This window comes from Hirsutella rhossiliensis, assembly GCF_020360975.1.
Source record: "Hirsutella rhossiliensis strain HR02 chromosome Unknown scaffold00005, whole genome shotgun sequence".
Classification (NCBI taxonomy): Eukaryota; Fungi; Ascomycota; class Sordariomycetes; order Hypocreales; family Ophiocordycipitaceae; genus Hirsutella; species Hirsutella rhossiliensis.
Window position 1 is genome coordinate 3,089,221 of NW_025408671.1, and position 15,165 is coordinate 3,104,385.

The window sequence follows — 15,165 nt, forward strand, 5'->3', positions numbered from 1 at the left end:
TCAAGGTTGGGGCACGTCAGACGGTCGGCGAGGCTGTGGAAATTCGTGGTGGGTCCTGTGCTACGGCCAATCAAAATACGACGCTCATGCGAAAGCCATTTCGTCCCCTCAGCCTCGCTTCAAGTTCACCATTTCACTGTCCAACAGCTCGATTCCTCGGCCGTCTTGTTCCTCCACCGCCTCCAGCGGACGCGCTCGCCCAATCCCGGCGGCAGCGCTCCTCAGCCACGTCTCTACGAATTCGCAACCTCGCCCCCCCTGGCCAACAATGGCCTCTCCCAACCAGTCCCGCTTCATCCAGCTTGCCCAGTCGCTGCCGCCTCAGCTGCAGCGCTTCTTCGCCCGCTGGCCGCCCGCCGCCCTCTTGCCCAAAGGCGGCGCCGGCGAACCGACCAGGTACCAGGCGGAGCGGCCGAACCCTTTCCGCTTCTACAAGAACCCGGCGACAGGCCACTGGCAGGACCCCGTCTACTCGCAGCGCCGACAGGCCCAGCTCGTGCGGATGGCGCGCGAGCACGGCGTCGAGCAGCTGCTGCCCGAGACGAGAAAGGGCACCGAGTACCGCCTGGCGCACCGCGTGGAGCACGGCCTGAGGGTCAAGGGCACGGGTGTGGGACAGAAGGTCAAGGGCCACATTTACGAGAGACACATGATTGCCAAGTACGCGGTTCCTCCCTTTGCCCGACGCATCTGGTTGCTGACTTTCGGAATCCAGGATGGAGGAGAAGAGAAAGGCCATGCTGGAGATGCCCAGGCTCATCAAGGCCTGGAAGCGGGTAAGCCTTCTTTTAACGTTGCAATCTCTTCCTCCACCACCGCCCCCTTTAGCTGTGACTTTCCATTACTGACACCGGCACACACACAGATCGGGAAGAGGAACTGGACCAAGTTTCCGAAATAAGCTGGGCGCCAGACCCGATGGGGAGAGTTGCCATGGCACGACCCTTGGGGCTTCGGTTCGAGTTCTGTGTACTTTTATTTCTGCTCAACGTATACTCGAATCCGACCCTTATTTTCTTTTCGGCCTTCAGTCTATGCCGTGGAGCCATCAACCGTAGATGTCTGGTGTGCCGGCAGGTCAGGCCATTACCCAACACTGGACACTGCGGTCTCGTGGATGACCCGTTCCTACAAAACTTATGAGATGCACCTTTTCTTCTGGTAATTATGTTCAAGTCACGTCTCGTCAAATCGTGTTTCCTTCTACTTCAACAATTCTTCTGTTCCGGGCACACATGTTCGTCACGTGACGCGGCCCAGTCTGCCAACACCATCCATCAATCGTCCTTTACTTGTGGCTCAAACTCATCCACTCACTCACTCTTCCTCAACTCCGCTTGTTCCCCTCGTCACACTCGGCCGCGCAATCCCATGGCCGCTCCTCGCCTCTCTCCCGAGGAGCCAACAACCACTCAACGGTCTCACTATGAAATCCTCGGCCTCAGCCCCGCCATGCTCAACGACTCCTCCTGCAACCAAGATCCCTCGCCTCTCATAAAACGCGCCTACCACCGCGCCCTCCTGCGCAACCACCCCGACAAGGCCAAGCCCGCACCCCCCCCCTTGCCCCCCCGCCAAAGTACCGCCCCCATCTACACCGTCGACCAGATCGGCCAGGCCTTTGCCGTCCTCTCCTCCCCCGCCCGCCGCGCCGCCTACGACGCCTCCATCCGCCTCTCGCTCACCCGCCCCGGCTCCGCCCCGGCGCATTTCCACACGGGCGTCGAGAACGTCGACTTGGACGACCTGCTCTTTGACGACGATGAGCAGCGCTGGTCCCGCTCCTGTCGCTGCGGCAACGACCGCGGCTACTCGTTTGACGAGGCCGACTTGATGGACGCGGCCGACGACGGGCTGCTCATGGTGGGCTGCCAGGACTGTAGTCTGTGGTTGAGAGTCCACTTTGCCGTCGTAGAAGATGCAGAGCCCAGCGCGCCTGAGAATTCGACGACTTGAACATGCAACAGGTGTAATCATCTGTAGGTGATGCTTCCCAACCGTGCCACGAATGAATGGGCTCGCAGCCCATCCTGTCCAAGACCCGACTATTGCACCAACCAGTCGACTCATGCCCATGTAATCCTCGGCCCCGAGACCTGCATTGCATGTCACCGCCCGCAGCGGATGCCCTCCGAAAGCGCAAAGATATGTTTGGTGTATTGAAAGCAAATTTAGTAATTTTTCCTTTTTATAATTTGTCCAGACCATCGCGCATTAGAGTCTAAAAGCAGAACCTCCAGAATGCTCTCCTTTAGGCTCCTTGCCGGTCCGTTGGCAGAGTCAGCTCCTCCACCCGTTGCGTATGCGCGCGTTTACCTAAGCGATGCCGAAGCTCTTGGTCAACAAAAAAAAAGTAAACGAGGTCTTCCGTCCACTCCGTAGACACCGGCCCACCCCATACCAGCACCATCAAAGCCTTGATACTGCCTTCCAATCCTTGTCAGTTTTACTCGGCAGCCTTGGGCTCCTCGGCGGCGGCGGCGGGCTCGGCGGCGGCAGCAGGCTCCTCCTTGGTGGAGGCGTCGGCCTGGCCCGATGTTCCCGTGGTCTCCGCCTCGGACGAGGTCCAGAGCGTCTGCGAGTCGTTAGCGGTGTCGCAAGGCGTCATCGGGTGAAGGGCACATACCAAGTTGTCACGCAGGAGCTGCATGATGAGGGTCGAGTCCTTGTAGCTCTCCTCGCTCAGGGTGTCGAGTTCTGCGGCAATAAGTCAGAAACGGAATGCAGACAAGGCGCCGGCCTGGGCAACAACGTACCGGCAATGGCCTCATCAAAGGCCTGCTTGGCGAGGTGGCAAGCCTGGTCGGGGGCGTTGAGGATCTCGTAGTAGAAGACGGAGAAGTTCAGGGCGAGACCCAGGCGGATGGGGTGGGTGGGAGGAAGCTCGGTGGAGGCGACCTCGCTGGCGGCCTTGTAGGCCTCGAGAGACTTGTCGGCAGAGTCCTTGCGACGGTCTCCGATGGCGAACTCGGCAAGATAACGGTGGTAGTCACCCTTCCTGCGTCTGGGGTCAGCCGGCGTTGCGAGGCGCATCTAGGCGCGGGTCGGGTCATGGGAAGGCTTGGCCATCGCACATCTTGTGGTAGAAGACCTTGGACTCGCCCGACGTGGCCGATGGAATCAGGTGGTCATCGAGGACGTCGAGGATATCATCGCAGATCTTGGCGAGCTCGGCTTCGATCTTCTGCCTGTACTCCTTGATAAGGGTGACTTGGGACGAGTTGCCCTTAGACTCCTCCTTCTGCTCAATGGAAGTGACTATTCTCCAAGAGGCACGGCGAGCGCCAATGACGTTCTTGTAGGCGACGGAGAGGAGGTTGCGCTCCTCGACGGTGAGGTCGCGGTCCTCTGAGGCGACAATCTTCATGTTCTCGACCATTTCTGCGGCAGGCGCATCGACGTCAGCACAAGAGTCGCGACACCATTGCACGGCAGAGACAGGAAAGGCTTACCCTCGTACCGCTCGGCCTGCTCGGCGAGCTTAGCCAGGTAGACAGCATCTTCGTGACCCATTTTTGCGGTGACTAGACTGTGCGGCGATGAAGAAATCAGGGTCAGCGTCATCGATCAAAGAACGCGTTTCGCCACGAGTCAAGCGATGGGCAAACATATTGGCCGGAGAGTAAGACGAGGCAGGGAAATGCAGCAGCGGGTGCACGCATGGGCGAGAGGATGGTGGATGCTGGTTAGGCCAACAGCCGGCAGAGAGGGGATGCGGCGGGCGGGCGGGCAAGTCTCTCGCAGCTGCCGCCAGTTGAACGAGGGGCTGGCAAAATGACGACGCTTGCCATGGCAACGAGCCGGGCGAATGAGAGGCTGTTTTTGGGGGGGGGTGGCCGATGTGGTGACCCCTTCTGGCCGTCGTCGGGGAGCCTCCCCGCTCACGATGAGTCGTCGTTTGCATGGTGGGGTTTCGACGACAGGGCTGGCGAGGAGAGCCGCAGTCCCCAATCGAAAGCAAAAGAAAGGCGTGCGCAACGCCACGGCCCAGCGTGCGGGAGTCGATGCCGCCAGAGAGCTGGCTGCGGCGTCGCGCATCTGCGGCCTCTGGCGGGAGGAGGAGGAGGTGGTGGTGGTGGCCATGACGACAGAAGGAGGGGTGCGCCAAAGGGGGAAACGAACAACAGGACACGCAAGCAAAACACGTACCGAGTGCAGCAGTTGAAGAGGAGACGGCGTGCAAAAGCCGGTGCGAAGAGCGGAAGAGAGAGAGGGCGGTCGGCAAGAGGTGGGAAAAGAGACGACGATGCGCGGGCGCGGCGGGCAGCAGGTGGTTGTTTTGTTGGGAGTTGGAATTCGTGCTTGGTTGATGAAGCGAAAGGAGGAAGCGTGGATGGAAATTGGTGAGTGAGAAGGGGGCTCGGGACGGCGGCCGGAACGAGCAGCAGGCTGCGGTGAACTTTTATGCAGCCGCCCAATCGCCTCTGTCATGTACCGTCGCGGTACCTCCCTTATTCAGCTTTTCTGCCGCAGGGGAGGGGAGGGGGAAGCGGAGAAGGGACAATGTTTCCGTCTCTGGTGACGCGCCGCGGCGCGCAGATTCATGTATCTGTATGATAGCGAGGTACCTGGCGAAGCTCACGTGTCAGTCCCAGCCGCAAGTCCACCGGGTATGCCGAGACTACTGCGGGGTACCAGCGGGTGGGGACGGCGCCCAAGTACCGCCTACCCGACTCCTCTCGTCACCGAAACCCGCCTGGGTGCGGCCAACGCGCTGTGCTTGTCGCATGTAGCTCCGAGGTACCGCGACCACGTACAGTGCTGAGGGCCGGGAACTTGGGTAGGGCGACGCCGCAGTCTCGGGAGCCTGGAGCGAATGGCTGGAACTCCCGCTATCGCGCTGCGACGTCTTGTCAGCCTGGGACATTGGCCTCCTTGGCAACTTGGGTACCGATGAGAGCCTGAGGAGGTGGTCATGGGGGTACCTGCCGCTCTGTGCACCTTGGGCGCCTGCTCTAGGTACCCGACCGGCACCTACCTTACCTACCTAAGGTACCTACCCTGTGTCCGGTCTCGTGGCGACGCATTGAACGACACAGTCGATGCCCCGACGATGAAGTTCCTCTCCTTCAACTTCGCAAGACAGACTCTCGGCAGTCATGATTCGGGCCTGATTTCTCTGGCCACCCGTGCTCACGGGAATGCCGCTCCTCACGTTACAACTAAGCGGCCAGCCAAGCGAGTGCGAACGGACTCCCAAAATGAGCCCGTATGGACAAACGTAGGTACTAGCAAGTAGTGCCTTACAGTAAACCAACCCGTCAGGGCCGCAAAGGGAGGCCAAAGTGCGGATGATATTGCGTCGAACGGCCATGTGTCATGTGTGCGTATCTCGTTGTGCAGCCGAATCATGCTCTGGCGCTCCAATTCGGAGTTTTCTTAATACCCCTCAAAAAAAAAGGGGCCAGCCCTCCCTCTTTTGATGACCCTGCCCGCGTGTCGAGTTGAGGTCTTAGAGGTGGATTTCGAGACGAGAAATATCCCGAGCCAGAACCAAGACGACCGCCTTGTTCTCGTTAGAAACCCCCGAAGCGCTAGGAAAACGGTACCCGCTCGCCCCGCCAACGACCGCCTAAGCCACAAGTATCCGCCGTCCACTCACGTAAGATAGCCGCCGCTCAGCCTCTCTGCTTGCAAACGCCCGTCATTGGCCAACCAGAGCTTTGCCTTGCGCGCAATGGCCTGACCTGCCTTGAACTACCATCCATCCATCTCTCCCCAAACCACACGCACACACGGGACACCACGTCATAACCTCCAAACCAGAAGAGAAGGGACACAAATACCGGCACCCCGTTCGCCTCGCTCGCCCAACATGCTCCTCCGCACAACCTATGCCAGGACGGCTGCTCTCCGTCCCCTCCGAGCCACTTTTTCCACCACTGCCCGAGCCATGGGCGAGGGAGACACCGGCGCGCCCCCAAAGATGGGCGGCCAAGGGTGCGCCCTCCCCGCTCCTCTTTCTCGCCGTCTCAGACGTTATCGGCTAACCGCCCGTCCTCTGCAGTGACGCCTTTCAGCGACGCGAAAAGGCCAGTGAAGACTATGCCATCCGCCAGCGCGAGAAGGAGAAGCTCCTGGAGCTCAAGAAGAAGCTTGCTGAGCAGCAGCAGCACCTCGATCGTCTGTCCAAGCATATGTTCGTCCAAGCCCTCTCCATCTCAGCCCGTCTTGTCCGATTCTGATTGTGTGGCCGAGTCCCGTTGCTGACCTGGACACTGCAGCGACGAAATCACAAAGGACCAGGGCGGCGAGCAGAATTGATGAAGTCTCTTGCACGTGCATCTAAACCGGGCCACAATGGAGCACCAAACCTTGTGCAAGCGTGTAGCAGAAAGTGCTCGACGACCAGAAATCACCCCCATCACACAAATCGAAGAAAAGAGTGCACATATGGTTGATAATCCAGAGTCCATGTTTCGCATCAGTCTAAGTTACTAGGTGTACAATACATACTCAAACGCATCGCACCGAGCCTGCAAGGGCCAAAGGTCCAGTCTAGAGCCTCCCTCCATTGTCCTTCGTCGTGCTCCTCGTCGTGCTCAGATCCTCAGTGCCGTTTCCGGGGTCCAGTCCCAAACTCCAAAGCATCCCAATGGCTCACCGCCGCCCCATGTACGATCGGTAGAAGCTCTCTGCCGCATCGTTTTCCGCCCCGGCATAGTGGCTGTTCAGTGCCACACTGGTCTTCTGCGCCGCCGCCACCTTGGCCTGGAGAGCCGCGGCGTGAGCGTCGATCCACTGCAGCTGCGTGAGGTGCCCGTTCAGCACGCGCACGATCTGACTCAGCTGCGTCTGCCAGTTAGCACGAATTCGTTTGCCGGGCGTCGAGGCCTGCTTACCGGGTCCTCGGCCTTGGCCCCCTTGCTCAGAGTGCCCGAGATGTCGTTAATTTCCTTGACCATCTTGGATAGGTCCCGCGACTTCTCGTCAAGCTGCTGCGTCAGCTTCTCTGCCAGCTTGTATGTCCGCTCGCGCTCCTGGTCCGGTCCGGCAAGCTGCTCTCCAGGGCCGATTTGTTTGACAAACATGTCCTGCACCTCTGATTCATACCGGTCGAGCCAAGCCTCGAGCTCGTCTTGCTGGCTCTCCACTGCCACCAGCTGCCGCTCAATCTCGTGGCTGGCTCGCTCGGCTTCAAAGGTGTCGAGGTACAGCTTCTGAATCTTCTCTCCGTTGTCGACGAGGTTCCTGTCCCAGGTCGACACGACGGTGGCCTGCTCCTTAAACTCCTTTTGGTACTTGGACAGATCCGAAGCCCATCGGGTGACAATATCCTCCATGGTCTTGTTCTTGAGTCGGGGTATCTGCGAGGTGGGGCCGCTCGTCGAGGCGCCGAGTGCGCTCGGGGTTCCGTTCTGGGTGGCGGCTTTGGCCGATGGAGTATCCTTGCCCACGTTCTGGGTGGCGGGCTGAGCTGCGAAGAGCCCGCCGGCTGCAGAGGCCGAAGTCGTTGACGTGGTGGCCGCTGGCGTAGGTCCCGCCGAAGCAGGCTGTGAGGTGCCAGAGGCGGCTGGTGCGCCAAAGGGTGACGAAGTAGGCTTGGCCGCAGCGGCACTGGTGGAGGACTGCAGGTTTCCAAACAGGCCTCCTGCGGTCGACGATGCTGCGGGAGCTGCGGACGTCGTCGGGGTAGAGGCAGCCGGCTTACCGCTGCCGAACAAACCTCCCGTAGCACCAGTCGGGGCGCTTGACGTGGACGGGGCAGGCGTGTTGGTAGCAGTCGCGCTGCCAAAGAGCCCTCCAGCGGGCGCCAGCGTCGTGGTCCCAGACGCAGCGGGAGCGGCCGGCTTGTTGGTGCCGAAGAGCCCTCCGGCGGCGGGTGTTCCCAAGCTTGCTGTAGTCTTGGCACCAAACAGGCCACCCCCGCCGCTGGGAGGATTGCTGCCTGCCTGTCCACCGCCAAAGAGCCCAGATGCAGGAGTCGACGTTGTCTGCGGTGCAGCAGGAGCCGCGGCGGACTTGGACGAGTCCGTTGGCGGTGCTCCTGCGGGTGTAGTTGATGCGAGCGAGAACATGGGCTTCGCGGGAGTTGCTGCGGCGGTGGCTGACTGGCTGCCGGGCGCGCTCTCAGTCTTGTTCCCAAAGAGCGAATTGCCCGTGCTGGCGAACATGCCCGAAGCTGGCGCGCCTGTCGTGGGCGTTCCCTGACTCGGAGGAGCGGTGCTTCCAAACAGGCCGCCTCCCGTATTGGAACCACCGCTGGCACCGCCAAACACGCTCGAGGCTGGCTTGTTTGCCGCGGCGCTGGGGTTTCCGAACATGCCACCAGATGCTGGAGCTGCAGCCCCAGCACTGCCCAAGATGCCTCCGCTTGCGGGAGTTGCGTTGGCCGCCGCTGGGGTGGATGATGGCTTCGGTGCGCCGAACACACTGCCGGCGGAAGCGGGCGTAGTCGAGCTGTTGCTTCCGAACAGTCCTCCAGCCGCGGGAGTCGCCATGCTCGTGCCAGGGGCAGCCATGGTGGAGGCTCCGCCGAATACGCTGGACGCCGCCTTTGGCGCGTCACCGCTGCTTGGCTGGCCAAATACGGAGGCCGAGTTGCCCGTAGGTGTAGAATTGTTGTTGCCAGCGGATGCGCCGCCCAACGACCCAAATGAGAACTTGGGCGTGCCGGTAGAAGCAGAGCCAAAGAGACCGCCCGCAGCAGGCGCCGAAGACGTGTTTGTGTTGGACGGCTCGCTCGACGAACTGGGGGTTCCGAAGCTGAACGCCATGGCCGCTGCAGAGGGCAGAAAAAATCGATCGCCCGAGTCGTTGGTCGGTGCTTGGTCGGCGCGCGAGGCTGGCTAGCTGGCTAAGGTAGCTGGAAGAAATTGTTCGCTCACGAATCCACCATGGCAAAGCAGATGAGAAGATAAAAAAAGAGCTTTTGCGCAGCTGCCAGAGACCGGTGTTGGTGAGGTGAACGGCGGGCCAGTCCCGAAGCAGGGAGATTTCTGGCAGGCTGCAGAGCTAAAGAGTTGCTGTTTTTTTTTTCTTGAGCCGTGGTTTCGACGCGCCGGTAGCTCCCCGATGCGCCAACGTGAGGCGGCGGAGCCGCAGCAAGGTACCTGCCAGTGAACGGCACTGCCACCAAGCCCCACGTGATGAACTTCAATGCCGACGACGACTCTCCCAAACCTGCCTCTTCTAGATCCGAGCATACATTGCCACGTTGCCGAATTTAACCATCCTGCTCGGGAGGGCGCCGCGCTCCATCCGTGCGCGTCCAGGGCAGAATCCCGCGCCTCCTACATCGTCGACCGATCGCCAAGGGCCCGTAAGTCGGCCTGACGGACAGTATCCGACATTCAACTTCCGTATTCCGCCGCAAACCATCCATCGAGGCGCTCCCTGAAAACACCCACCGCACACGCGGCCCCGAAGAGCCATAGGAGCGTCGCCCATCCCCCGTCGCAAACAATGGCCGGCTCCGAGGGGCTTGAGCCTCCCCCGGAGACCAACGTGGCCGACCCAGGGGCACGCCAGCTATGTCCGTCACCCACTGTCCCCCACTATCTCGAACGTCCACAGGCTGACAAATGCGCGCAGCTGAATCCTCCGACGAAGACGACCGGTTTACAGACGCGCAGTCGGGCCCCGCGAGCCCCCGCGCCGGCTCCCCCATACCCAAGACCAGGGTCGAAAAGGTCGACAACGAGCCGTCGCACGGCCAAGTCCCCGGCACCGAGGCCTACGAACAACGCGAGCAGGATGCGCAGCCCGACGAGATTGCCGTCGCGCTGGACGAGGATGCCGCGACGCCACTGGCCACTACTAGCGCGGAAATCCCGTTGACTTTGGTGCAAGAAGCTCCGGGCCCAGAGCCCAGCTCGCCCTCCCCGGAGGCAGAGGCTAAGCGCGCCGCCGACGCTGAACCAGACGTGACGCTCAATGCGGACGGCGAGGTTCGGGGCAGCGGCGAGGACTTTGGGGACGATTTTGACGATTTCGAGGAGGGCGCCCAGGACGACGATTTCGACGACTTTGAGGATGGGTTCCAACAGGCTACCCCTCTGGCATCATCGGCTCAACAGCCGGAGTCTCACCCTCAGCCCTCTTCACTGCCACTCGTAAGAGTCCAATTCTCTGATCCCTTTCCTTGTAGCGTTCTGACAGCCTTCAGCCTATGCCCGACTTCGACGGTCTCGGACCGGATGACATTATCTCTTGCACAGAGCCCTACTTGGATGCGCTTTTCCCCCCAGACGAAATCGACTGTCCCACGCCACCACCGCTGCCCAAGGACCTCTCCATCTTCATGACACCTCGCGCCGCGCCCCTGTGGTCCCAGCTCGTGGCCCCCCCCCCGCTTGCCCCTCCCGACTGGATCCGCTCCCGCACCCGCCGTTTATTCCTCGTCTCGCTGGGCGTGCCCGTCGACCTCGACGAGATCCTCCCCGCGTCGAAGCAGAAGAAGCTCATCCTGCCTTCGCTGAGCATCCCCGCCACCTCCCCCCGCACCTCGGGCGACTCGCGCTCAGCGTCGCGGTTGCGGCAGGGCGAGGGCAACGCCTCATCGACGTCGCTAGACACGCAGGGAAAGGCCGCAGGTCCCAAGGGACGCAAGGGACCCCCGCCGCAGCCAGAGCTGGACTTGGTTGCTGCGCGATACCTCTGCACCACCACGGACGAGGCCCTGAACGGGATGACGACCGAGGAGCTCAAGGATCACGTCACCAAGCTGGAATCCATGGAAGACGCGGCCAAGGAGCTGCTGGAGTACTGGCAAAAGCGGACGGATGAAAAGATAGGTGACCGCGAGGCATTCGAAGGAGTCATAGAAAACCTCGTCAAGCACGCCCGCAAAGTGCGGAAATAGACAATCCCCTCACCTGCATCGTCCAAATTCAAGTCGATCGCCGCAAAACTGCTGCGTGCCCCTTTACGGGACTGTTCTCCCCGACGGAGATCCATGATCCAGTGACGGACGTATCTACAGCATGCATCCCCCTCTCTGTACTCGGTTTGGCCAAATTCCCATGTGATTCCTCATGACCGCACCGTCTCCACAAGGCCCGTTTTGAATTGACGCCCAGTAGCGCCAGCCATGCCCTCCACGCCCCGCTGCTTGGCCTCCTTTTATCAATGCCACCTTTCAATCGAGCTCGTTGAGCGGCCGGACATTGCGGCGATCGCGCCTTTAATTCGCTACACAATCATCTCGGTCGTTCAAGACATGCTAGGCTCCAGCGTCACACCGCTAAAGACGAGTCAGCAGACGATCGCGAGAGTAAATGACTATAAAGGGGCGGCACTCACGCTGCGATGGTAGCCCAGCCGATGAGTCGCCAGTGCTTTTCGATGCGTCGACTCAGCGCAACCTTCTCGCCAATGGTTGTGCAGGCGGGGCTGGTCAGGACGAGCTTGGCGGCATCGTTCTTGATGGCGGCAACCTTGGCGCCCGTCGAAGTCGAGCCGATGTTGACCATGATGACCTCGTTCTTAGCCAGCTTGGCGACCTTGGCCTGCTTGCCGTCCGCAGTCCTCACACCGAGGAGGCGGCGCAGGAGGTAGAAGTTGACCTCGATCTCGCTGTAGATTTCGGGGAGTCTTCCCCTGAGACCCAAGACGAACCCGACCAGTCGATCGGCTCGGCAGAGGGTAGGGTCGATCCGCGTACCGACGCCAATCAGGCCACCGGGAACGGCGTACTTGAGGTCGTTGGCCTCCGAGTTGAGCGAGACGACTCTGCTGAAGATGGGGGTGCATTTCAAAGAGCCCGCGTCGTCTCGAGACACGATGCCAGGCCGAATCTCAATCTCGTCGCCCAGCTTGACGACGCCGTGCAAAATACTGCCACCGGCAACACCGCCCTTGAGCTCGTCAATCTCCGCGCCGGGCTTGTTGACGTCGAAAGATCGGATGACAATCATGTGAGGGTCCATGGTGAAGTCTCTGGGGGGCACAGGGATGGTGTTGACAATGGCCTCGTTGACGGCATCGATGTTGAACTTGAGCTGGGCCGAGATGGGGATTACGGGGGACTTGCCTGCGACCGTTCCTCGGATGAACTTGAGAATGGAGTCGTAGTGTTGCTGGGCGGCCTCCTCTCTCATGAGATCGACCTTGTTTTGCAGGATGATAATCTTGTCCAGCTTCATGATTTCAATTGCAGCCAGATGCTCCGAGGTCTGGGGCTGGGGGCACGATTCATTGCCGGCGATTAGCAGAAGGGCTGCGTCCATGACGGCGGCACCCGACAACATGGTGCTCATGAGAATGTCGTGGCCGGGGCAGTCGACGAAGCTAGACAGGGATTTGTGTCAGCTCCGTACCACGAGTTGCCGGCATGCCGGGGGGACTCACGAGACGTGTCGCAGTAGCCTGTAGGTGCCGCTGCAGCCATCTCGCTCGCAGGGCGGGTCGACCTCCTTCTCGCTCTTGTAGCTTCGGTAGCACCCAGGGCGCGGGCAGTCGGCGTTGTCACACTTGTAGATCTTGGCGTTGGCATAACCCAGCTTGATGGTGATGTTACGGATCAGCTCGTTCTTGAAGCGAACCGTCTGGACGCCCGAGATGGCCTTGACGACGGTCGACTTGCCGTGGGCGACATGGCCGATGGTACCAATGTTGATGGTGGCTTGGCGGGCGATAATCTCGGGGGTGAGGGGAGACAGGCTGGCGATGTCGAGATCTTTCGGGTCGGTTTGCGGGGGCAGCGGGGGCCTTGGGACAGACTGGTCTGGGATGGCAGGGTTGGACTTTTTCAGGGCCGACTTGAGGGGCTTGTCCTCGAAGCCATCGCCGGCGTCGACGTGGCCGTCAAAGGACTCGCCAGACTCGGACTCGGACTCGATGTCGTCGTATTTGGTATCGCCGTTGGCAGCCATGATGAGGGTTTTGGTGGGGCACTCGGCTGCAAGAGTTTGCTGTTGACTGGCAGTAGGTGAGCCTCGGCGAAAGGGACCGGGATGGACGCGTCTCTGGTGGACTCGGCGTAGTCGAAAGCCTCGGAGGAAGTGCAGTGGCCGCGAGAAGGGATGTCTAACCGTCGCGGCGCAGCGTCGAGGGAGTCTGGAGCTGGAATATTTCGCCTCGTAGCAGTCAAAATTCCTCGTGTGCAGTCATAGGGACTTGGGCAGACGGCAGAGTCTAGCGCTAAGCCGGTTCGGGCCTGATAGGCCGATAAGCCTGAGGTGCCCCTCGGCGGCTGAAGCTCGGCTAGCTGCCCCGCTCGGGAGATACTTTGTACTTGAGACTTTCAGCGCAAGGGTGAGCCTCAGGTCGACGATGACGCATCAGCCCTGGTGAGCCAGCGAGTCACAAAAGGTGGAGGTGGTAGCGACAGGAGGCGAGCCACTTCTCAGGGCGGGTGGTTTACGATCCGAGCAACTAGCTTATTGGCGTGCAAGCTGGCTACGTTGCACTTGGAAAGGCATCGGCAAAGTCTCCGGGTTGAGGGGCATCGAGGCACCTAGACTTGTGGGTATCGTAAGCGGAGTTGACCCGGCAAACGAGGCCTGAGCGTTCGGCAGGTGAAGTCGGGTAGCGGCGAGCTAACAAGGCTCCCGTCGACGAGGCTGTCCCGGGATATCCTACCCTACAGGGTTAGACCACGGCGCGACTGTATTCCATGCGATCGCCGGCGGACCGTGGAGCTAAGGTATCCTAAAATATCACGGGCCCTTGGCCGAGCATCGCCGTGCAGGCGAGGACGGAAGATAAGGTTGCCGTCAGATTACAGCGCCAGCCAGCCAGCCAGTGCAGATGCGATGTTTTTCCTATGCAGCCGGCGGATGCGCCGGAAGCCGTGCTGCAAAACCAGACAGACGTTGCGAGGCGCCAAAACACGGTTGAGCTCGACAAGTCCCAGGTCAAGTCGAAGCGTGGCCTTTGGTGCTTGCGTTGGTGGTGGTTGAGGCTGTCGTGTCAGGACACCAGACGGTCGGAGGACGCCGTCCGAGTCCGGGCATGGATGGACATGCCCACCTTCTTGTACAGTATGGCGTCAACTGCAGACGTGTGTGTTGCACCGCATCGACGACGGGAGAAATCTTTTTTTAAAAATGCTCGGTGGGCAGAGACGGTGCAAGGCAGACGGGCGACGAATCCCAGCGCCCGTGTTGCCGCCGGACGCCGGTAACTCTGGCGATCGCAGCCATCCCCGCTTGGGGTTGGCCTCGGGAGAAGCCAATCAGCGTCCCGAACCCACTGCTGCAGAGCGCTGGGGGCCACGCATGTCCGCCGCTCCACAGCCCACCGGTTGGCTCGCCATGCGCTGTGCCGCCCGGGGGGATCGTTAGCCGCCGTGCTGCAGGGCCTCGCCGGGCTCTAATTCGCCAGCCCCGGGGGATGCAACCTCTGGATCGAATCTCAAGCAGCACGGGCAGGTTTCCTGTTTGCGCCCCTGTCGGTTGGAAATGCAATCGGGACGCTGCTGACGAGGGCCTGCTGCCCTTGACACGGAGCCGAGGACGCTGCCGTTGCACACGCACTGCACCCACAGCACTTACATACAGTCACAGGCGCATACGGACTTACGGAGGGAGTACTACCTACTACCTACAGAAGTTACAGCACAGCTACCACTGCTGCTGCCGAGAAGCACCTGCTGGCCAGCCCTCGGGACGCAGCAGACCGCCCATCCGAGCTCTTCTCCCACCGCCTCCTCCTCATCCATTCGTCCCCTCTTGTTCCATCACCATCGGGGCGAGTCGAGGATTCGGATGCTCCAGCCACGGCCCCGGTCCCATGGATTGTACACGGCATATCGACAAGTGTAAGTCTCTCCTTGCCGGCATCCCCCGTCCTCTTGGGCGTCTATCAACCCGTCGCCGCCCTATCAGAATCCTTGCCGCTTCCCTCCCCCATGCAGCCACCTCCTCTTTCTGCCTCCCGCCTCTCGCTCCTCGGCGCCTGCGGGCTGTCGAATGAGCTCGCACTCGCTGCCGCCCTCAAAACCCGTCCCAGTCCCTCGACTCTGGCCCTGCTTCCCTGGCCGGCCCTCTTCCACTCCCTCGGACAGCTGGTCTCTCCATTCTCCTTGCGCTTCTTGTCTTCCTTTGGCGTTCTGGCCGCGACTGGTTTCCAGGCCCGATCCCGTATCGTTGTTGACCCTCGGTTACACAGAGCACACAAATCCCTCGACTTCTCCTTCTCAGCCGCTCTGTCCGACTTCGTCATACCCTCCTCTCACACGCCGCGCAATGGTCGTCCAAGGTTGGTCATCATCACTCGGGC

General features: G+C 60.9%; 7 protein-coding genes across 7 annotated transcripts; 4 read left to right on the forward strand and 3 right to left on the reverse strand.

The window, feature by feature from the left end:
* Window positions 1-268: 268 nt before the first annotated feature.
* HRG_05659 (uncharacterized protein) lies at window positions 269-901 on the forward strand (the record flags this gene model as incomplete). The annotated part of the gene is made up of 3 exons (XM_044864130.1): window positions 269-660; window positions 716-776; window positions 866-901. The coding sequence occupies 3 exons, from the start codon at window positions 269-271 to the stop codon at window positions 899-901; spliced, it is 489 nt and encodes a 162-aa protein (XP_044720662.1).
* Window positions 902-1,371: 470 nt separating this feature from the next.
* On the forward strand, window positions 1,372-1,956 carry HRG_05660 (CSL zinc finger domain-containing protein; the record flags this gene model as incomplete). Its single annotated transcript, XM_044864131.1, has 1 exon — window positions 1,372-1,956. The coding sequence occupies one exon, from the start codon at window positions 1,372-1,374 to the stop codon at window positions 1,954-1,956; it is 585 nt and encodes a 194-aa protein (XP_044720663.1).
* Window positions 1,957-2,446: 490 nt separating this feature from the next.
* On the reverse strand, window positions 2,447-3,513 carry HRG_05661 (14-3-3 protein; the record flags this gene model as incomplete). Its single annotated transcript, XM_044864132.1, has 5 exons — window positions 2,447-2,575; window positions 2,627-2,697; window positions 2,757-2,998; window positions 3,075-3,381; window positions 3,453-3,513. 5 exons carry the CDS (start codon window positions 3,511-3,513, stop codon window positions 2,447-2,449), a joined length of 810 nt encoding a protein of 269 aa, XP_044720664.1.
* A 2,302-nt stretch (window positions 3,514-5,815) lies between these two features.
* On the forward strand, window positions 5,816-6,264 carry HRG_05662 (mitochondrial ATPase inhibitor; the record flags this gene model as incomplete). The annotated part of the gene is made up of 3 exons (XM_044864133.1): window positions 5,816-5,940; window positions 6,008-6,139; window positions 6,225-6,264. 3 exons carry the CDS (start codon window positions 5,816-5,818, stop codon window positions 6,262-6,264), a joined length of 297 nt encoding a protein of 98 aa, XP_044720665.1.
* A 336-nt stretch (window positions 6,265-6,600) lies between these two features.
* HRG_05663 (nuclear pore glycoprotein) lies at window positions 6,601-8,717 on the reverse strand (the record flags this gene model as incomplete). The annotated part of the gene is made up of 8 exons (XM_044864134.1): window positions 6,601-6,795; window positions 6,843-7,307; window positions 7,398-7,513; window positions 7,589-7,615; window positions 7,667-7,934; window positions 7,992-8,131; window positions 8,210-8,281; window positions 8,375-8,717. 8 exons carry the CDS (start codon window positions 8,715-8,717, stop codon window positions 6,601-6,603), a joined length of 1,626 nt encoding a protein of 541 aa, XP_044720666.1.
* A 688-nt stretch (window positions 8,718-9,405) lies between these two features.
* HRG_05664 (uncharacterized protein) lies at window positions 9,406-10,804 on the forward strand (the record flags this gene model as incomplete). Its single annotated transcript, XM_044864135.1, has 3 exons — window positions 9,406-9,475; window positions 9,535-10,055; window positions 10,109-10,804. 3 exons carry the CDS (start codon window positions 9,406-9,408, stop codon window positions 10,802-10,804), a joined length of 1,287 nt encoding a protein of 428 aa, XP_044720667.1.
* A 350-nt stretch (window positions 10,805-11,154) lies between these two features.
* Window positions 11,155-12,815, reverse strand: HRG_05665 (elongation factor tu GTP binding domain-containing protein; the record flags this gene model as incomplete). The annotated part of the gene is made up of 3 exons (XM_044864136.1): window positions 11,155-11,185; window positions 11,245-12,231; window positions 12,292-12,815. 3 exons carry the CDS (start codon window positions 12,813-12,815, stop codon window positions 11,155-11,157), a joined length of 1,542 nt encoding a protein of 513 aa, XP_044720668.1.
* Window positions 12,816-15,165: the final 2,350 nt, after the last annotated feature.